This window comes from Sinocyclocheilus anshuiensis, unplaced genomic scaffold, assembly GCF_001515605.1.
Source record: "Sinocyclocheilus anshuiensis isolate Anshui unplaced genomic scaffold, SAMN03320099.WGS_v1.1 scaffold214, whole genome shotgun sequence".
Classification (NCBI taxonomy): Eukaryota; Metazoa; Chordata; class Actinopteri; order Cypriniformes; family Cyprinidae; genus Sinocyclocheilus; species Sinocyclocheilus anshuiensis.
This window is the reverse complement of record NW_015544136.1, coordinates 699,054-721,597: the sequence shown is the minus strand read 5'-3', so window position 1 is coordinate 721,597 and position 22,544 is coordinate 699,054. Positions and strand designations below refer to the sequence as shown.

The window sequence follows — 22,544 nt, the reverse complement described above, 5'->3', positions numbered from 1 at the left end:
TGCGGACAACTACTGATGTATAATGCTATGTAGTATAATAAATGATAAGACACTTGTTCTTTGCTTTGATTTATTTTATATAAGAAGGTGTAACATTAAAATATATTAAAGTGCACATAAACACACACAAAACTCAAGTACATATGGAGGGAGGGGTTCTTGCAGACCAATCACCGCGCTTGCGGTCTGCGTAGAATTGACGCGATGTTAGATTTTTGGAGAGGTATGGGTACGGCGTATGGGTGTGCATTAGGGATATGCCGGTATCAAATTTTCATGTTGCGATTATTTATGCATTTGGCTCTGTGATGAACATCATAGCTATTACACAAATCTGAATGGCTGTTTAAATCATTTAAACACCATTCAGAAACAGAAAGTAGTGCAGCTGCTTTGTTTACAGGGTTTCCGGGGTAACAGCTGCATTTCTGCAGTTTATCGCCATCTGCTGTCAGAGAGTGAAAGTGCGCTTTCAGCCAGAGCATCTCTCACATGTTCCACCATGTGCTTCAAGTCCGCCCGATAACAATATCGTGCATATTCATTACCGTGATATATCGCATCACCGAATACCGGCACAAGTCTAGTGTGCATCTATGCGTAAGCTACGGCGTAGGTTCGATGCAGAAGTATAAATCAGCCTTTAGTTCATCGCGATCTCACATTTATAATCAACGAAGCGTAGTTTTCATTCGCAAATGCGACTGAAATGGTCGCACTGTAGAGCCCTGTAGGGTTGGGTATCGTTTGGGTTTTTTCGATACTGGTGCCAAATCGATACTTTTAAAACTGTTCCGGTGCCTAAACCTAAACTTATTAAAAATAAATAAATAAAATATCCCCAAAAATTATGGATTGGCCATTAGCACTATAAACACGTCCGTTTCATCTATACTGGACGCCTGAGGGCGCCCTCGCACAAAAAATCCACATATCCAGTCACAGAAGTAGCAGAACTCATGACCCTCCATGAAATCCCTTATATGGACAAAGGCATCGTTATAATAGCTGTAACTGAGTAAAAAGAACATGTAAACATTTTGAATGATAAAACAAAGACAAACACTTGACTGTGACAATATAGTTTCTCTGTGTTATTCAAGCCATCGCTGATATTTCTGCCTCATTCTGTGACAAGAAGCCACATCAGATCACAGGAAGCATTTGACTGGTGTTATGGAGTAAAATGGTTATAATGTTCTCTTATGTTGGACAACAGGTTTAGAAATGTGAATACAAGGGAGGTTTAACGTTAGCTTTAGACATTGTAATTTAAGCATGTTTAGCTTAGTTAACGGAAGGCAAGTGTAATTACTGCATTCACGCGCTCCTCGGATGCTCTCATTTCCCGAGTTGTGCTTTGAAGTCGGAATGTGAAAACAACATGGACACTCGCGTTACTAAGATTTGTTGGATTTTATTATTAGAGCTTTCCGACTCGAGTTCACGTGCATTTTCTCAGTCGGGAAATTATTTTTCACGTGCGGTGCCGGTGATGATGCTTCTTACGTCCGTTTCGGAGAACCAGAGGACAAATATTTCAATCGATTGCTCAGGCATGGCACCGAAATCTGCGTTCTGATTCGGTTCTAGTACATACCGGTTATATAGGTACTGGTGCCATATTGGTACCCAACCCTATTCACATCAATTGTTAACTCAGCGGTAGAGTTCCACTCACGAGACACTGCACTTATTCGCAACGTCACACACTAAAAAGCCTGTCAAACAGCACCTAATTACTGGACTACGTTATCCTTCATGTCTGACTGCGCTAATACTGTCAAAAACACACAAGGTACTTTTCCACGACATTCTAATTTATTGAGATGCACCTGTATAAACACAACTGGTTATGTTTAAAGTGTAAGTAAACAGTTGAAAGAAAAACTGATGTGTGCATGTCTTAAAGTGACAGCAGACTAATAGTACTAAACATGCTGCTGCTTGTCATTAAAGGGATAGTTCACCCAAAAATTACAATTCTGTCAGTATTTGCTCACTCTCATGTTGTCGCAAACCTGTATTAATTTCTTTCTTGTGCTGAACACAAAAGAAGATATTTTAAAGAATGTGGGTAACCAAACAGTTGCTGGTCCCCACTGACTTTGATAGTAGGAAAAAAAAATACTATTGAAGTCACTGGAGACCAGCAACTGTTTGGTTACCCACATTCTTTAAAATAGCTTTTATGTTCAACAGAAGAAAAACCTCATTCAGGTTTAAAACAACCTGAGAGTGAGTACATGAAGACAGAATTTTCATTTTGGGTGAACTATTCCTTTAATGTTAATAAAACAACAAAACACAAAGAGAAAAATCACTCACTGCTCTTGACTGTAGAACTTTAATACAGTTGCTTTAATAAGAATCAATGAATAATTTATATAGTGAAGTATATATATATAGTGTTTAATTTATTATATTTGTTCATTCAATTTCTTGAATGCTACTGTTAAATACACCTAATGTACCTGGAAAATAAAGCACTATTTGTTTTATTTGTTGTATATTGTTTATTTGTAATGTGTATCTTTGTTCTTATTTTTTAATAACAATGATAAAATAATGACAAAGATTTTTATCTCCGTCCACTTTGGACTAAATGTCTGACATTCTTTTTTATTTTATATTTTGTTACCTTATAAGGCTTTGTTTTTAAAATAGGGAAATTAGGTTGGCTGTACTGCTCAGACAACCTGCAAAATAGTAAAACCAACATGACAAAGAATCATGATAAAATCGTGATTTTCCTGAAAAACAAAAAATCCTGATATGATATATTTGCCTTATCACCCACCCCTAGGTTCAACCCCATCTGGGAACAACAAGGCTTCAGAAAGACAAATAGGCCTCCATTTCATAAATTACAGCCAATGACTTATGGGACAGACAATATGTAATGTATCTGAACGTCATATAAAGGGCTAAACAGATCAAGGTACAGAAGTCAAATTTCCCTTTAAAAACATAACAAAAGAATCGCGTCATTAACTAAGGAGCAAAACATCAAGGATGTCTCTTTAAACCATAAACATCACGTACACATGCGGAACCTGTTACATTTGAGACCTGAGATCAAGCGAGTGCTGCGAAAAATATGCAACGTAACACATTATATAATGGAAAAGTACAGCGCGTTACACTAACCACGGGTTGAGCAGGTTAATGTTCTATTACACTTAAAGCCCTCTGCTGTCCACAACCAGGCAAGATACTGAGCTTAATGTAGATACACCCGCAGATTATACAGAAAACAAGGGTTAGGGCGAGCTTAAGGCCATAAAGAATCGTTGGCTGCGTTTCAAAAGCTGGCGTGATGCGTGCGAAAACAGCATTTTTGTACATTATTACGATCGTTTCGAGACGCAGCCTAATGTTGCGCGGCGCGAGGAGGTTCTAATAAAAATTCTCTCGCGACGTCAATCCGGTTCGGCGGGGCGAAGACACAACGAGGAGGGGAAAAACAACCAAATATTATGTAATGCAGCTAGCTATGGAAAACTCCCCGTGTCCAGGCGTAATTCAAAAGTTGTAACTGTTTACCACCCGATTGCATCATTTTTGCATAAACATGCGTATATCCAGTACTGAACACATACCGGAAATCTAATTTGTCCCTTCATTTTCTTTAGAAGATATTATAATAACATTTCCTTCCCACATATTTTTGGCCCCAATGTTGACTGTTATAATTAATCTGCATTACTGAAAATCCATGTGATGCATATATCTGGGACAACATCCAATAACTGATACAGTAATGCATACGATTCGTACCAGCACAAACGAAACCCTACTGATCTAAATGCAGCAGACATATACTGCGCACCCACCCCGCGCTCTCTCTCTCTTACACTGCACGCGTTTAACCTAACGTTACTCAATGTAAAGCGTGAAAGAACTCGTGTCGCGCTTGATTACCAACTACGCGCGCGCTCTCTCTCTCTCTCTCTCTCTCTCTCACACACACACACACACACACACACACACTGCACGCGTTTAACCTACTAAATGTAAAGCCCCCGAGTGAACGAACTTGCCTCATGCTTGATTACCAACTACGTGCTTTCGTAAAGTTGACACGTATAATTATGTCTGTGCTAATCGGGCTGATTTTGCAACCTTGATGGTCTGGCTTTCAACGCCGCCTACTTCACGGGTTTAACCAGAACAAACCGTGGAAAATAATTACGGAGGGCGAAAAGCGTCTGGTCGGAGCCGCATTTGTGGTGTTAACGTGCGCTATTTCACCGCGCGTTGATTTAAGTGCGTAAATGCGTTAAAAAGGTCTGAAGTTCCCCTCACGCTACCGAGTTTTAAACTAACAAAGAGAACAGGAGGAACCTACCACGTGATGAGGAGCCGATTCCGGGGGAAATGTACGTAATAAATCTCCACGCTTAAGAAATATAGTAGTAATAACTGACAGGTAGAAGCAATTATCCAGATGCAGATTCCGCTGTTGCACGTTCAGGTGGAAAAATCCCGGGCCTCTCGCGCGCTCCGGTGCTCGGTAACCCCCTCCTTTTCCTCCTCCCACTCCTCCGGGCTGCGTTTAGGGATCACGAAATGGGCGAAAGAAACGGGGGCAGTCGAGCTATAGGAGCCCAGACGGCTGTTTTTCAATCGCCCCCGACAAAAGCCGCGAAAAAACAGTGAAATGTATCCCTTTTCTGGTCGTTCCTTGAGCGCAATCCCTTCTCTCCTTCTCCGAAAGGTCTTTGTACTCGATTTCGGCTGAGAAAACCCCGGGTTTGTCCGTTTTTTATTGTTGTCGTTATAGGGGGAAGCGACGAGCTCGGAAAATGGCGGCTCGCTCCTCTCCCTCGTATTGCGAGTCTGACAAACAGAAAGAAGCGGAGCAGCGCAGTTGCGGGAGAGAGACGCCCTACGCTGACCGGCCGCTAGAGGCGCAATGCTTCCTGTCATAATGCGTCAGGACAATAGGGGGCGCCACAGTTACACGTACATTTCCTGTACCACCAAAAATCCTACTTAAATGGACGTATAATTAATTAGTCGAAGAGTCAAAAATATTAATTACAAAGATATAATTATAGATTAACAAAATAACATAGTATAACATATGGATGAAATGTACAGTACCTAGAGCCCTGGCCAGTGTTGCATGTTTCTAGAAAGAAGCTCCAAAATAAATGTTGTACCAGTAGAGGGAACTCAAGCTTCTCTAAAAATGACCGAAAGACGGGAAGTGTTCGAGAAAATCATACTAAATTAAGTGGAACATGACCGAAAAAAAAAAACACTAAAGAATTCAGATGGCATTGCTCTGAATTGCTATGCATTAAAATAAATGTTATCCTTGACCCCTGCATGCAAGCTCAACTTAAATGCAAGATTTGTATAGTAGTAGTTACAAGCAGGCAGAAAGACAAAAGAAAAAGGCAAAAAGTGAACAATTATATTTGGACAAGTAACAGAATACATTTCTAGCTTAAAACTCTTAAAACAGCTTTTATCACAATAGGTTAGAAATTATGAAACCTAGTTAAGCTTCCTGTTTCTTGAGGCCCTCATAAACAAAACGACAGCACCATCTACTGTTTAAAAGGGGAATACTCTTTTTTTTTTTTTTTTAACTACCTTTCTGCAGCACTTATCTAGCTGAACCTTTTTTCTACTTATTCTATACATACTGCAAGTACATCCCCTTAAAATATTACATGTGAATGTATTAAAACAGACGTAAATACACATATGACTTAAAAGAGTGTCAGACCTTAGAGATGACTGGTTTCAGTCTAATCTGGTTTACTGGAGCCTCCATTGTTAATCCAAATGTAATTTGCAAACTCCAAAACGAACAACACAGTGGTTCGACCTGCAGTCTGTAAAACAAATTAAAAAGACTGTTAGCATTTGCATTTATACAAAAAAAATGTTAAGTCTGAATTACGCAAATTAACTTTGGCCAGGTGTTTTACACTTTAATCACTCTTTTATATAACTTTATATTTTAAAGTTTAAATATCAAAACTAATTCGTTACATAAAACAGAGCTACTTATGTCTTTAATCTGTCACTATCAGATCTAGGGAAAACAATAGCAAGAGATATTAAACGTATATAAGCAATTAAGTTAATTCAACTTAATAAATCAATGAAATGTAAACAAATTAAGGGGGGGAAAAGACTAATAAAAAGTCAAATCCAAAACAAACAGCGCTTTAGGAACTGCGCTTCTAAAGGCAGATGATGGAGTTACGGACTGTGTTTCAAAAGCACGCAAGCTGCCTACCTAGACAGCATTTCTGTCGCCATACGCGCGTTCCAAATGCTGTCTATGTAGACAGCTCACTAGGTTTTGAAACACAACCACATGCAATCCATTCCAATGTAATAAAAACCGGTATAGAAAACAATTAATAGATATTATGAACAAGAATATTACATTTGCTATTAATTGGATAAGTTCTTTAATAGAGTCCAATATTAATTGCATGTACTCATAGGCCCGTTGACTGTAGGTTTAGCATGCTAACATCATCAGCTGATAGTCTCTGCTGTATTACAGCCTTTCTTTCATCCCCACTCACATCTTCAAGACGAATTCAGTGTAATTTTTTAGCGGACATTCTCACTTGTAACTACAGGAAACATGACAATTTTGCAGAAGCTCTAATTTTATCTGGAGGTTAATTCTGACAGACTGAGATATTTATTTTGTGCCCAAACAATTTTTGGCCTGTTGACTGCAATCTCCGGGATGAAATTACTTTGTCATAATGTCTACCACTCACTGAATGAGAGGAAAAACGAAACATTGTTTTCCTCTGTATCTTATTCAACATTTAACGTTGGAAACAGTATTTTGTCCATACGAACATAGCAAAAATAAGTATATTTTATGACAGAGTAGAGAATTCACGTCCACTTACCTGCACAGATCAACCAGACTTGAGCCGGAAGTACCGCCTCATTTCAACCTGTGATTGGTCAGTGGGCGGAAAGGCGGCCGCTGATTGGTTGGTTTATATGTTTTTAGCAAGAGATGGGCTTACGAGTGAAAGTAATAGACTGTAACTTTGCTAAAGAGTTGATTTTTGTTTATTTGATAGATGGTATTGTCTGTTAAAAACATATGTACCAAACACACTGTTACGTTTGAACGTACATCAGGCCTGTTATAAAGCTTAATATCACAGTATCTTTGTTAGCTTTTGTCATTCTCGCAAGATTTTATAAATGTCAACGCTCCTCTATGGAAATAAATTATAATTGTTAGACGTTCATAATCGCGTTACCAGCGCTGAAACCTTCTTTAATTGTCCACTGAAGCAAGATTTATTATATTTTACATTAGCATCAATAACTGTAGCCATCATGGCATTTTGGTGTAAACCATGGTAATTTTACGAACCTATTAACGTAGAAATATAGTGATAGTGTTTAAGAAGAAGAAAAAACAAGTGTGAAGAAACGTACTAGAACGTATTAGGATTCGTATTTTCCTTCAATGACCACATCAGAACTTTCAGTCAAAGTTGTTTATTCTATTTCCTTAAAATTTACAATAAGAAGCATTTAGCAGAGATCAAAAACACTTTATAATAATAAACATGTTCTGGTAAAATAAAATCCATTTGTGCACATTTTCTATGTTCATCAGTATTGACCTCAACAGCACCAACATTTCAGAAAATTGTCTCAAGAAGTCTGACCACTGGTCACTGTGCCATAAAATAGTGTTGTTAATTTGGACACTGGTCTGGTTTCCTAAACAGACTAATGTGTGTCAAAGAAACCACCCCACCCATACGCTTATAATTTAATCAACAATTCTCTAATCAGTGTCTTGCAGCTGGGCAAAAAGCATGGATTCAGATGTTCTGAAGGTAGATAAGAGCAAAACAGATGAGTGTGAGAATGGCAAATTGTTCCGATCAAGACAACTTTTTTTTTTTTAAACATAAGTGCTTCTTGAGCATCACTCCTACACACAAGTTTTAAAATCTGGTGAAAAAAAGATCTGCATCATCCAGAACTGATACTTTCTAGTTACTTTAAAAAACATTGTTCTTCTAAACAGATGGCAATCTGATAGAAGATATGCAGTTTACATCGAATCTCTTATGCCAAACACTTTTTTTTTTTTTTATGTGGGCATAAAGTGCTTTTTTTTCTCCTAGCTATTATGTTTCATGATTAAAAAAAGGGAGGGGAGAGGAATCAAAGGACTACCAACTCTTACACAGGTCTTTATTCAGAGTAAATGCTGATAAAATAACATAAAAGGCCTAAGCATTAAGACAGGAACATCCATGAATGTCTGTGGTTCTTTTTTTGAGTCTTAAACTGACAATTAACTTGTGGAGGAGACAGTGGAGTCATTGGCAAATCTGGGCAATTTGAGTTCAGGCAGAACTTGAATTCAGTCTGCGATAAAGGAAGCCTGCCAGTGACGATGAAGGATGAGACAGCACCTGAAGATCAGACCGATGAGAGACCTCTAAGGCATGATGACACGGGGGTGGAAAAAGGCAAGAACGAATGATAAAAATAAAACGAGAGACATGAGGAGGTACTGTTATTAGCAGCAGTTTGTTTTCCTTTTTTCTTCTTCCTCCTTTTTCAGAGCTGGAGTCTTCAAGTAGCACCCAAATTGGCATTATTTCAAAGTCCAGAGTGGTGTCAGGGGCTACAGAACCTCATCGCTCTCCGTGGTGTGGAGCTGTGTGTCATCAGCGTCCGTCATACTGCTCTCCTGTGACTCCTCCACCTCCGCTGCTGAGAGCAACAAACAACATTACATAGTGCACACAGCACCACTTAAATGGCTCACTTGGTAGTGGACTTACTTGAGTAGTAGGGATAATCATCAGGAGTGACAGGTTCGTCATCATCTGGGAGGTATCGCTTATCTATGGCCTCTTTGATCTGATTATTGGCACCTTTAGGGTCCAAGTCCATGGCCCAAGAGAAGTTCATTAGTGCCAGATGAGTCTGGCCAAGCTTCTTATAGACCTATACAGATGATGAATATATAATATATATATATATATTTATTAAAAGATATATTTTATATAAAATATATGCAAGTAAACAACTGAGTTGTATGAGTACCTTTCCTATTAAGAAGTAAACAAGGGACTCTTTGGGCACTATTTGTTTCAGCTCTTCAAGCTCCTGCAGAGCCGCCTGTAAAGAATAAATTAGTAATTTGACTTTCCCAAAGAGGGTTTTTGCAGGTTTTATGAAGATAATTTTAGGAAAATTCAATAAATGTAATGGAATACATCAATATGGTGTCTAAATGTAAATGTTTTGTATTTCCACTGCTTTGAAGTTTGAAAAAAACAACTTCGAACAGAACTCAGAAAAAAACGCTTATGGCTTGATTAACTCTGCTCTAAACCACCAGAATATGAAAATCTTTACCTTTACCTTCTGATCATACTGCAAAAAGTGATGTTCTTCCTCTGTATTTTTGTCTTGTTTTCCAGTACAAATGTCCAAACATTCTTAAATCAAGATATTTGTTCTTGTTTTAAGCATAAACGTGGAAAAAAAAAAACCAGACTTTATATCTTTAATTTGCATCTCAAGTAAATGTATCTAAATTGTATTTAGACATTTGTATTTGAAAACAAAACAAAAATACTGAGGAAGAGGTTAATTTTGTTGCTTTGCAAGCAACATTTAATGCTATGATTTTAAGACTTTCTGCTGCAATTTAAGACCATTTGAGGCCTTAATTTGTGTAAGCACGAGTTAAAGACTTTTTGCAGAAACCCTGAAAAAAATGCTGAAACTGATGTTAATGTCATGGTACAAGTTGGGGAGTACCTTGTACTTTTCATTGGCAAAGAGAATAGAGGCCCTATGGAATTTGCATAGCGGGTTCTTGGGGTCGATGCTAATGGCTCTGTTGAGGGTCTCCAGTGCATGGTCTGATTTCTTCAAAGCATGTTGAACCTGATATGGAGCACATGAGAAAGGATATGAAGATGTAGCAATGCAACAAATTCGAACAGTCGGCACCATGTTTTTTACCTATTTATGTATAACAAACAAGTACATATATGCTAGTCTGGCATTACCAAACTCAAAAAAAAAAATTGACTAAAAATAAAAAAATACGATCAAGTAACAATCTTGCACTGTTGTTTACCTACGAAATAGTGCTGGGCAGTATGACCAAAAATTTATATCACTGTATTTGAATATTCTATGGAAAAAAGCCACTAAAAGGGTCTGAAAGTTGCTCAATCTAGTGCTGAAGTCGCGCTCGTGTGTGTGAGACGCGGGAGCTGATGGCAGGGGGCGGTGGATATTTGTGGCGGTCAATGTGGATATTGTGGATGAGTTCTTCTGTCATCACGTTCTATTAGTTCTACAGCTTCAGTTTCGGAGCTTTCACGCTTAGTAACACATACAGCTGTTCCCTCACCACAGTGCAACTGTGAAAAGGGACCCCTTTCAAACAGTGTTGCGTTCCGAACGTTGTTTAAGTGACATACACCGGTATTGCGGTATTTTATAAATTCATATCATAACAAAAATAAACACCGGTATTCGGTATGAACCGGTATACCGCCCAGCACTACTACAAAATGAGTGTGTGTGGGTTGCATCACTTTAGATTAACACTATTTTCGCTACATTAGTTTTACTTACCACTCCAATATGACAAAGCAGCACAGAGCTCTGAGGATTGATGCTCAAAGCCTTCTTGAAATGAATCTCAGCTAGGTTAAATTTCTCCTGCTTGTAGTAAATCATTCCCAAGCCGTACCTAGCGTAACAGACAGAAACAATGAGCCTAAATGACAGATGGTTTTCATCATTTAAACTAACACTGACAATATAAAATGAACTCTTTCATTTTACAATTTTCTGGTTTAATCTAAAATAGTGTCTCATTTCCAAAGCCAAAGAGTAGAGTCTGAACCGTACCAGGCATTGTAGTGACGTTTATTGAGGCGTATAGCATTGCGGAAACAGCCCAGGGCTTTCTCCAGCTCCTCGGTGAGAACTAGTTCATGCCCTAATAGTGTGTATGCGTATGCAAAGCTGGGGTCCACCTGGATGGCCCGTGTGAAGAACTTAATGGCTATGTCATGTTCCCGCTGTAAGCTGAAACAGTTACCAGCTACACACCAGGGCTGTACACAGAGAGAGGAAGAAATAAGCCATGAGAAAAAGCATTCAAATGCTAAACTCTGCTCCTTTGCTATATTACTCTGAGAGACTTACCTCTGGCGAGTTTTTGTCCATGTCAGTGAGATCTTTAGATAGGGCGGAAAGCGCCACATCCTTCTGTAAATGCCAGAGTGTTGTGGAATAGATCTCCATACCTTCCACTCGATAGCTCTCAATACGCCGGACTTCTGAGAAAATCCTCTCCGCCTGGTTAAACAGACACAAAAATTCAGTCTTGATTCTCTTTTCTGCAATTCACTGTTTGAATTATTATTTGTCACCATTTTCTACCATTGATAACTTCTTCAATGCCTTCAAAAACTGCTGTCGTCTGATTTCAGCAGCCCGACTCACCTGCATGTATTCAGCCACTTCAAAGTGAGCTCGTCCAATCTGACCCAACACCCAGCCTGTGTTGTAGTGGTGTGAAGGCAGCTGACTCAAGATGTTAATGGCCTCTCTGCAGTTATAAGAGCAGAGAGCTAGATAGCCCCTCCCAATATCCCGCATCAACGTCATCAGCCCATCTGAATAAAACGGAGGAAACAATTTCAAGAACCTGCTTCACAGTTTTGCTGAAGTTTTGGTGGAGCACGGATAAATAATGTATAAATACTGCAATATGTCATGTGTTGATTGCATTTGTTTGTTTTTTTTATTACTTATTAAAAAAAAAAAAAAATCGCAAATACCTGCAGCAGCCTTTTGTAGATTAAAAGCCTGGAACTGTGGTGAGCTGATGTTGCCTTTTCCCTCCGATATAGAAGAATCGAGTTTGAGGATCTCTATGCTCTCATTCAGGTTAGATGGGGTGATTCCTCCCTTACCCATTTTCGTTTTTGTCTTTCGGTTAGGAATCTTGGTGGGGAACTTCATTTTCAGCTTCTTACTGTTCTCCTGTTCAATTCCATCATTAAGAGTGTTGATAAAACTTTCTCTAAAGAGTGGTTGAGGATTTTTTTGGAAAATCTTGCAAGTGTATGCATAAACTTGCATGTGTAAAAGACAGTACCTTGGCAGTGGAGCTGGCACTGGTGAAGAGTCTTGAGCTCCGCCGTGGCTGCACATTTGGGGGAGCAGCAATGGTTGGGCTCAGCACTTGCGGTGTAGTACTACAAAGCAGAAAGAGATGTCATCAGAAGCCATTATCATCAGTTGCCTGTAGAAAAGTGTGGTGACATGTACCTGGTCTGTGGGGCAGTGGTCTGAGTTTGGTTGAAAGGGTTTGGAATGACCTCTCTGCTGTTTCCACTCTGTGCAAACACTGACTTCGTCCCCACTTGGCTGATTCTACTGACGGCCTGAAATGGCAAAAATTCTTGTTTTAAAAGACATCATTTATCATTTACAGTTTGATTATATACAGACTATTTTTGTCTAGTAAAACATTTTTTAATAAACCTTACATAAATACAATTTTGAAGATTTTATTTGGGCAGTTTGTATTATAAATAGGACACAGAGAGGTTTTTTCACACTCTTTTTTGAATAAGAGTTCAATGTACTGTGATGGAGATTTACCGCTGATTACAGAACCGGCTTTACTGATAAGATGTGCGTTAAATATCGCATGCGATTTATCGTGCAGCCCTAGTTGACATGTACCTAGTCTGTGGGGCAGTGGTCTGAGTTAGGTTGAAAGGGTTTGGAATGACCTCTCTGCTGTTGCCACTCTGTGCAAACACTGACTTTGTTCCCACTTGGCTGATTCTACTGATGGCCTGAAATGAAAAAAAAATGAAAAAAAACAGAAAATTCAGGCATTATTTATCATTTACAATTTGATTATATAAAGATTATTTCTGTCTAGTAAAAACACAATTTTTGTTTTTTACAAAGTCTTACAATTTTTAAGATTTTATTTGGGCAGATTTTGTATTATAAATGGGACACAGAAAGGATTTTTCACACTCTTTTGGAACAAGAGTTCAATGTACTACACTGAAAACAATGACAAGAGACAATTTTCTTGTTAGTAAATGTCACAATTAATTACAAAGAACCATAACACATTTAATTAAATGTGAATACTAACCCAGACAATATAAAGAAAAATAAGTTGCAAAATCATTTACATACAAAGTACACATCAATACCTTTTTTGTAATAAAAACCTGTCCCACTCTACTGAAATTAACTCAAACAAAAAAAAGGTCCTTCACATACATAGTCTTGTTACATTAATAAAAACGGGTGTACAAAAAGGGTGTAAAACCTAAACTACATTACTCTCTTTTCTGGTGAAATAAACTTTGGCTGATGTTACAATATTTTAAAGAAAAACTACAATTATACAAAAGCGTAGAGCACAGCCCCTCAAAAACACAAGTCCCGTAAGAGTACTTTAATAGCAAGCTGCAAGAAATAAAGAAGGCTTACCTTCTTTGGAGGGCCAGGCGGAGGAGGTGGTTCCATCCCACTTCCACTGTGACTGTAATTCTGCAGGTACGATGGGTCTCCAGGGCTCGGCTCCAGAGGCAAAATTCCAAAACTACACAATTTTAAATAGATAGATTACTAGAATGGAAACATAAGAGCCAAATCATCACATCCATAATGGGAATCAATAAAAAAAAAGTACTTGGAATTACATTAAGAAAGTCTCATGCATTGATAAGTGTGAGTTAGGGCTGCACGATTAATCGAAATTAAATCGCAAAGGCGATAAATCGCGATTAGGCAGAAGCTGCGATTGTCATGCGTATCTTTCAGTGAAGCACAGTTCTGTGATCAGTAGTAAATCTCCATCCAAAGGCCCGAGGGCGCTCTCGCGCCGAAACTCCAAATACGCCCCGCAGAAGAACTCCAGGAAATCCCAATAGCAGTTGCTGAATAAACAGAAGATTTAACTGCTTTCATTAATTCAACGTGACTAATAAACACACGACTACGACAATATAAGGTTTATCGGAGTTCGTTTTATTATAATGTTTATTATAATAAAGTATACAATAATGCAATGCTAATCGACATAGCCTTTATCACTCCTTAGAATACTATGAAATATGTTGCCTGCCTTATTCTGTGTAAGAAGCCACATCATCTCAAACACTTGACTGAGGTTATGAAGTGAGTTTGGAGTAAAAACAAGTTATTAAATGTGGTATTTTCACGTACTTTCAGATGGAACAGCATTTACTACACAGAGCCATAGTTCACTGAGAAGCTATGCAAACAGCTTTCATAATCGCAGAACGATTTCTTTGATTTCATTATCGCGCGATTATATCGTCTGCGATTATGAATGCGATTTTGCGTAGCTTGTCAGTGAACTACGGCTCTGTGTAGTAAATGCTGCTCCATCTGAAAGCACGTGATGGAGATTTACTACTGATTACAAAACCGGCTTTACTGACAAGATGCGCATGATAATCGCATTAGATTAATCGTGCAGCCCTAGTATGAGGTATGACAGCCTTAGTGATTGATGGTCATTACCTTGGTGTGAGGGGGCTGAGTGTGGCCGTGCCCCCAAGCAGACATCGGCCGCTCTTGGGTTTGTTTTGCACCTGTTTGGACAACAGTGAGCCACCAGTGCCCAGTGGCACGGAGTCTGGCGAGATGACGGAGGAGTCGATGTAAGACACAGAGGAGTCCGTATTCAGGGAGTACTTTGAGTTAGAAGATTCTAGATTGAGCCGGTTTAGCTCCTTTAGAGAGAGACGAATGACAATGCCAAGATATGAAGTAGAAGATAATCCAAATTCACAACGTTTAATATGTCCCCAAACAATAACTCATATACTTCATGCTCATACACATTTCCCTATAAAACACAACAAAATGCATGAAAAACCAGAGGAAGGACATACCAAAGTGTCCTGTGGGGTCTCCATTAGGACAGTGTCAACTTGTCGGTGTCCCATATTGTTACTAGGTGTGTGCGCAGGGCTGATGGGAGGAGGAGGGAGGACTCCTCCACTGAAATTCTGCAAGGAGGTCAATCTAAAGATCTGCTCTGGATCCGGTCGCTCCCCTGTAGCACAAAGAGCACAGTTTAAAATCACATTATATCTTCTCAGGGAGTCTTGTAACTGCACAGCTTGGATGAGGTTCATATGATGACCCTAATTAATAATGACAAATGAACTCACCAATTTGGCATAAAGACTCAAATGGAGACCATAAGAAAGGGTTCTCGTTCATGCTTTTTTGGTAACATTCAGCTCCTTTTGCTAACCGATCTGTTTTGCTGCAGGGACAAAGAAAAGAGCATGAAAATTTTTGGTTTTCTGCCAAAATATGCAAAAGGCTGAAAAATATGAGCAGAAACCACAACTTCAACATCCTACAACAATCTCAGAAAAGACAATTTAGTCCTAGTTATGTAGTAAAGTCCACATCCCCCAAAAGTGATTGTTCTCTTGATTATTAGCACATGAACAAAGAGGGCAAAGGCTGTGAGGCTATTTTCCCAATGTAAGGGAAGTTTTATGATTATAGGTATTATTTGCTTTACTCTACCAAAGAGTGTTACTTTCTTCTAGGGCTGTGCGATATTGAAGAAAAATGCGATATGCGAATACACTTTAGGTACTTCTTCATATACCACAGCAAAAACTATAGTCTGAGAAAGTTCAAACATGATTAAAGGCAAGTGAACAGTCATTAAAAAAAAAGAAAGAAAAAGAAAAAAAAAGAAATACACAACTTACAAGCATAGATCAAATAAACTGTAGTGTTCAGGTACAGAAATTTAATAATTAAGTGTAAAATAACACTGTATAGTGTTCACTGTATGAATTAAATTTAGATTAATCTTTGTTATAGCCATTTTGTTGTTTTGTTAACATTAGTGACATATTCAGCAGCACGTATTTATAGGCTGCTGTCCCTTTAAATCCGACTGCAGGGATCCAGTATAATGATACACATCCGATTTCTTTCTCAGCTGTTTACATTCATTTAAAAACATAACTAACTGCGTTTACGAGAATGATCGTCGAGACGGGTACTATTGAAATAATTCTGTGTGTATGTGTCTGTTCAAACATAAGGAGGAGATGCGAAAGATGAATCAACTCGGTCTGAAACGCGTCTCTCTGTGCTCTTCAGGTGTGAGTCAGACAGAATGACGAGATGGCAAAGAGTTGTTTTCTGCAACTTATTGCACTTAATAACTATTTTTAACGTCAAGCAATTCTCTGCTATATGCGTCGAACTAAAACTTTGACCTTTTGCAACGTTTTGATTTAAGTAGCCTATTATTAAAATGATAATGATATCGCACGCCGTTGCAATATGCATATTGCGATATTTACATTTGCAATATTTCAATAATTTCGATATATCGTGCAGCCCTACTTTCTTCTCTAAATGCCTCATCAACATACTTGAGTTATTTGGATACCTTAAAAGGACACATTATGATTGAATAAGACAGAAGCATCCTGGTTTGATTAGGATATTCTGAGTCAGAGTGTAATTCTGGGTCGCACTCTGCAGCCAATCTGTATGACTGTTGACCATTTCTTGCAGGAAATAAATATTCAAAAGACTTTCTGCCTTTTGCCTTATTGAGATAGAAAATTGCCACGACACCCAACATCTCATGTAGTACATGAAAAGATGACTCTCTAGTGAGAGAAAACAGAAAATCTTTTGTTTCTTGCCAGTTGCCACCTTACCTGAAGAAATTTATAACTCTTAAAGCAATTTCTCACAGTTACTGAGTGCTGCTCTACACAAGTGCAAAACAAAATACTCAAAAAGAGCCGTCTACATCTAAATCCAATACAGATAAAGAGCTTTGGTACCAGCCTGCTTCATCCAACAAATTAAACACACCTTTTCACTAGTAGGGCTGTCAAAATGGGTGAAAAACTAAATTCGAATTTTGTACTTAAATATTATCAAAATTCGAATTATATTCGAATTTAAAATGCATAATTTCAGTTAGGGTGAAGAAAAGCTTTTGGCTTTTTATGGCAAAGCAGATATTTTCGTATCTTCACTAAGGGTCATTGATTTTAGTAGGTGAAGGTAAGTAGCCAAACAAGCTCAACATACCAGTAGATTTGCCCTAGCAGTGCCAGAGTGAAACAGGCCGAGTCTCCAAACTCAGTAATGATGTCGTCTTGGCTCTTCTGTTTGTTCAGAACACCTCCAGTCAGGATCTGCTCGCCCTCTGCCAACCTGATGGAGAAAAACACAAATAAATCAAAACTGCAAGAAATGTGTAATGAAATTCATAAGACGACCCAGACAACCACTGTCTCCAGGCCTCATGCCAACCTTGAACGAAGGTGAAGCCACTTCTGCTTGCCGGGGGGCAGTAGTAGTAGTTTTAGTAGTAGTAGTAGCAGCCTATTATGTACCTTCTTCTGAACAATAGTAATATATTTCTGCCGCAGTGTCTTCAAGTTAAACCGAACTTTTATTTTGACGGGTTACCGTGAATACCTTTACATTTCTGTGTATATGATATGAGGACAACGTTTTGATTTAAGTAGCCTATTATTAAAATGATAATGATATCGCACGCCGTTGCAATATGCATATTGCGATATTTACATTTGCAATATTTCAATAATTTCGATATATCGTGCAGCCCTACTTTCTTCTCTAAATGCCTCATCAACATACTTGAGTTATTTGGATACCTTAAAAGGACACATTATGATTGAATAAGACAGAAGCATCCTGGTTTGATTAGGATATTCTGAGTCAGAGTGTAATTCTGGGTCGCACTCTGCAGCCAATCTGTATGACTGTTGACCATTTCTTGCAGGAAATAAATATTCAAAAGACTTTCTGCCTTTTGCCTTATTGAGATAGAAAATTGCCACGACACCCAACATCTCATGTAGTACATGAAAAGATGACTCTCTAGTGAGAGAAAACAGAAAATCTTTTGTTTCTTGCCAGTTGCCACCTTACCTGAAGAAATTTATAACTCTTAAAGCAATTTCTCACAGTTACTGAGTGCTGCTCTACACAAGTGCAAAACAAAATACTCAAAAAGAGCCGTCTACATCTAAATCCAATACAGATAAAGAGCTTTGGTACCAGCCTGCTTCATCCAACAAATTAAACACACCTTTTCACTAGTAGGGCTGTCAAAATGGGTGAAAAACTAAATTCGAATTTTGTACTTAAATATTATCAAAATTCGAATTATATTCGAATTTAAAATGCATAATTTCAGTTAGGGTGAAGAAAAGCTTTTGGCTTTTTATGGCAAAGCAGATATTTTCGTATCTTCACTAAGGGTCATTGATTTTAGTAGGTGAAGGTAAGTAGCCAAACAAGCTCAACATACCAGTAGATTTGCCCTAGCAGTGCCAGAGTGAAACAGGCCGAGTCTCCAAACTCAGTAATGATGTCGTCTTGGCTCTTCTGTTTGTTCAGAACACCTCCAGTCAGGATCTGCTCGCCCTCTGCCAACCTGATGGAGAAAAACACAAATAAATCAAAACTGCAAGAAATGTGTAATGAAATTCATAAGACGACCCAGACAACCACTGTCTCCAGGCCTCATGCCAACCTTGAACGAAGGTGAAGCCACTTCTGCTTGCCGGGGGGCAGTAGTAGTAGTTTTAGTAGTAGTAGTAGCAGCCTATTATGTACCTTCTTCTGAACAATAGTAATATATTTCTGCCGCAGTGTCTTCAAGTTAAACCGAACTTTTATTTTGACGGGTTACCGTGAATACCTTTACATTTCTGTGTATATGATATGAGGATAGTTTTACTCAAATGAAACGTCAAATGCTTATGAAGTGACTCTCAGAGCAGTTCTGGAGATGTTGTTCATGTATTTATGTCCTCATTTAGTGAGACGGCAGACGCTAAAATCACCGCAAGCGTCATGCGCGCTTCAGTACGAGTGGTAAACAAAACCACTCATCTGCGCCATTCATTAACAGAAACATGCAGAATTCATATTTAAATAGTCGTTTTGCAGCTTAATATTTACAAATACTAGTGGGAGTGGGAGTGTGCTCACTTGTGTGCGTGCATCGGGGTGGAACTCCGCTGTGCGCGATACAGAAAGCACGACCATAACGTAGAGACCGAAATGACATGCCGTCGTGTAAATAAGATAAATAACATAAGGCTATTTAGTTTGTTTAATAAAAGAACAAGGTACAGACCTGTTCTATCGGAAAGGTAACTTTAAATGACTTCTGTTGTGATCTGGCGCTATAGAGAAAATATAATTAAATAAAATTAACTTGACCTTCAAGGGGGTGGGGGTGTCTCTCAGGTACATGTCTCTCAGGTAGGGACGTCAAAAGTAACTCTACTTCAATCCTAAAGTAATGACACAGTCTAGGTAGTATGTAAAATTGCCTCACTCTCTCACTGACTGGTGGCTGCTTTCAAAAGCCACATATACTTTTCACAAAGGTAAAATGCTTGTCTTGGAGAGGTAAATGTAATCACAGTCACTCTGTCTTAAAGGTGGGGTAAGCGATTTTTCGAAAATGCTTCAGAAAACTGATTCGGGCCGACTAGCAAAACAAACTTAGCAAAACCAGCAGTTAAGGGGCATGTCTACTCATGATGTGGAGGAGAGAGCATTCAGTGCACTGGACGGACATTAGCAAGCCGAGTTACAGAAAGATAGAGATGGCGGATAACAAACAAAAGAGTAAAACGTCTGCGGAACAAAAGAAGGCTTAAGGCAAGAAGTAGGACCCGTGTAAATATCGGATCAGTTTTCCAGCGCTGGAGAGAACTCAAGGAGCGGAAGGCCTGCGATTGGATGCCGAGGTTGCTTTGTTTCTTCTTGATAAGCGAGTAACATCGTGTCTGCGCCGCAACAGTTAAAATCTGTCTAGTACACTGGATGCGACAAAGCGACCGTTGAAAATCATTTGAAATTTGTGTCAATGCGTCATGAATAGAACACAGCAGCAGTTTTCTGTCGGGGATTTGTCGTGTCGTGCCGCATCCAGTGTAGACCATAGATATGTATATTATCTATGGTGTGGACAGCGTCACTAATTATAATGAGTTCCATAGTATTTTGTCGCGCCGCGCCACTCGCGTCCGGTGTAGACACGGTGTAACATTGGTTTTGCTTTGTTTCACAGAACTAATCGTTGCCTGGGTTGCGTACGTATGTGTGGGGCGGAGCTATCAAAATAGGGGCGAGACCCATTTGGGGTAGGGGCGTGTTTGTTTTGGTGATTTCAAATGTCAACATTGGCTACCAGAAATCGCTTACCCCACTTAAGTGAAAGCAAACAGACAGAACAAAATGCAGTATGACTGCACCATGAGACCTGCTGCTGCTTATCATGTCATTAATATTTAACAAGACACAAAAATAAGTCAATTAATTGGAAAAACCTTGAGAAATACTTTCAAACTAGTTAATATCTATCTTTAATATTTACATAAACGATTTTGTGATAATGCATATAGCAATTGCTTTTGAATATCACTATGATTGTGAGGTATTGAGTATTCCGAAATTTCACTACTGAAATTTTTGTATAGCAACAACACTGTAAGCTTTTGGAAGAGATAAACATAGATACAGGCAATGGGATACAATGATAATGAGTCAGGAGTTTATTATAGGATTAGTTGGGGAATAATTAGTCATCCATACTTGCTCAGTTCCACACAGCACTTGGCGAGGAGATATTTGCATTGTGGCGTGGTGCAGCTGTGTCCTTTCAGGAGGTGGTAGGCCTTATACTCCTTCCCTGAACGGTAGTAGCATGTAGCCAGCAGGAAGAGTGCTTCTTCTGAATGAACTGAAAAGAAAATTCATAAGAACACAAATTATAGAATGGAACATGATTTGATGTATATTGTAACATGATTTATACATGTTTTATGAAGCTAAATTGAAGACTTTTAAAGACAAGTAAAGAAAATTTAATGAATAAATGGAATGGAATGCAATGCGTCAATATGCTCTCTAAATGTAAATGTCTTGTATTAGCAATGCTTCACAGTTTGAAAATACAACTTCCAATCTCAGAAAAAAAAGCACATGGCTTGGATACCTCTGCTCCCAACCACTAGAATCTTGAAATAACTTTTACTGTACCTTCTGATCGCACAGCAAAAAAAGTGATGTCCTTCCTCAGTATTTTTGTTTAGTTTTCCATTAAATCAAGACACATTTACTTGAAATGGAAAAATGACATAAAATTAGTTAGTCCTGTTTTATGAGAGATTGCTTAAAATTAAGTTTATGTTTAAAACAAGAACAAACGTCTACCAATGGGCTCAGAAAAAATGACTTAATTCAAAGGGAAAACAAGTTCATATACACCATTAACAGATTATTTGTTCTTATCTAAGCATAAACTCACTTCATTTTGTTTGGTTTCTCAGAAAACAGGATTAGAGCCCGACCGATATGGGTTTTTTGGGGCCGATACCGATACCGATATTAGGGAATACAAAAAAGGGCCGATACCGATATATCGGCCGATATTCTTTGTGTATATTATAGTACAGTACCAGTCAAAAGTTTGGACACTTTCCCATTCGTGTGTCCAAATATTTGACTGGTACTATATATAGAATACAGTATATACATAAACAGAATATATATACATAAACACATTTTTTGCAATGATTTATAATGGTGACAGAGATATGTAAGGGCATTTAACAATTTAACAATAAACTTTACTATCCAAAATGAGTCTGACATCAGTGCACTGAACAGTAAAGTTGAAGTTTATTCAACTTTAATTCAATTCAATTCCATTCAACTTTATTCCGTTGAAGTTTATTTCACTTCGGAACATTCATTCACGGATTTGCGCCACTGTCTTCACACAAACAGACGAAACTTACTAGAGAAGTGTGACATAATATAGGGGAGTGCGATGCACAAAGTAACGGGGGGTTAGTTGTAACATGCGTGGTTTGAATATTTATTTTACCATAGTAAAACTAAAATTCTGGTTTAAGTACATTTTTTATCTCAGTTTTTACTATTCATTTAAAATGAGACAAATCTGCTATTATTTTAATCTCCAATCTGTTATTTATCAGTTCAGATAGTTTTTTAATGCTTTGATTACTAGCAGAAGACACTAACCAGTTTTAAATTCCAGTTGCGCAGATGGGGCACGTTGTAACACTGCGTTACAATGTGCTATTCTATGACATTAGCGATGTAATTTACACTATTTACTTTAATTTTAATGAGAAACAACGAGAAACAGGTGAATAAAGACTGACAGTCAATGTTTAATGTTTAGAAATTATTAGTTCAAGACATGTAAAGCATTTTTGCTCATTTATGTGGGCCGTCCCAAGCATGGTTACAATGTGTTCATTGTCAAACTCCAAAATCAGATTATTTTTAATTCTTAAAAAAATATATATTATTTTATTAACAAAATATTTTAATTTGTCTTGTATATTTTTTTCATTCGATCAGATAAGATTTTAAGC

General features: G+C 38.2%; 2 protein-coding genes across 6 annotated transcripts in view; both read right to left on the bottom strand.

The window, feature by feature from the left end:
• LOC107694965 (KAT8 regulatory NSL complex subunit 1-like) overlaps positions 1–5,849 on the bottom strand; it is a 105,680-nt gene extending 99,831 nt beyond the window's left edge. For 2 of the 4 annotated variants that reach the window (XM_016494698.1, XM_016494697.1), the window contains exon 1: positions 4,352–4,966. The gene's annotated coding sequence lies outside the window, so the exon portion shown is untranslated. Of the gene's footprint in view, positions 1–4,351; positions 4,967–5,743 lie in introns of those variants that run through there. The other 2 variants (XM_016494695.1, XM_016494694.1) reach the window with 2 other exon arrangements.
• Positions 5,850–8,206: 2,357 nt separating this feature from the next.
• The window catches only part of LOC107694964 (cell division cycle protein 27 homolog), a 21,833-nt gene continuing 7,495 nt past the window's right edge, over positions 8,207–22,544 (bottom strand). Inside the window, exons 3-19 of one of the 2 annotated variants that reach the window (XM_016494692.1) lie at positions 20,731–20,878; positions 18,428–18,553; positions 15,261–15,358; positions 14,979–15,142; positions 14,605–14,816; positions 13,546–13,657; positions 12,772–12,887; positions 12,179–12,278; positions 11,859–12,063; positions 11,521–11,693; positions 11,221–11,373; positions 10,921–11,129; positions 10,642–10,759; positions 9,811–9,939; positions 9,088–9,162; positions 8,823–8,988; positions 8,207–8,751 (exon numbers count right to left, since the gene is read on the bottom strand). In XM_016494692.1, coding sequence (XP_016350178.1) covers positions 8,663–8,751; positions 8,823–8,988; positions 9,088–9,162; positions 9,811–9,939; positions 10,642–10,759; positions 10,921–11,129; positions 11,221–11,373; positions 11,521–11,693; positions 11,859–12,063; positions 12,179–12,278; positions 12,772–12,887; positions 13,546–13,657; positions 14,605–14,816; positions 14,979–15,142; positions 15,261–15,358; positions 18,428–18,553; positions 20,731–20,878 — 2,393 coding nt within the window. In that variant the 3' untranslated portion in view covers positions 8,207–8,662. The remainder of the gene's footprint in view (positions 8,752–8,822; positions 8,989–9,087; positions 9,163–9,810; positions 9,940–10,641; positions 10,760–10,920; positions 11,130–11,220; positions 11,374–11,520; positions 11,694–11,858; positions 12,064–12,178; positions 12,279–12,771; positions 12,888–13,545; positions 13,658–14,604; positions 14,817–14,978; positions 15,143–15,260; positions 15,359–18,427; positions 18,554–20,730; positions 20,879–22,544) is intronic. The other variant, XM_016494693.1, reaches the window with a different exon arrangement.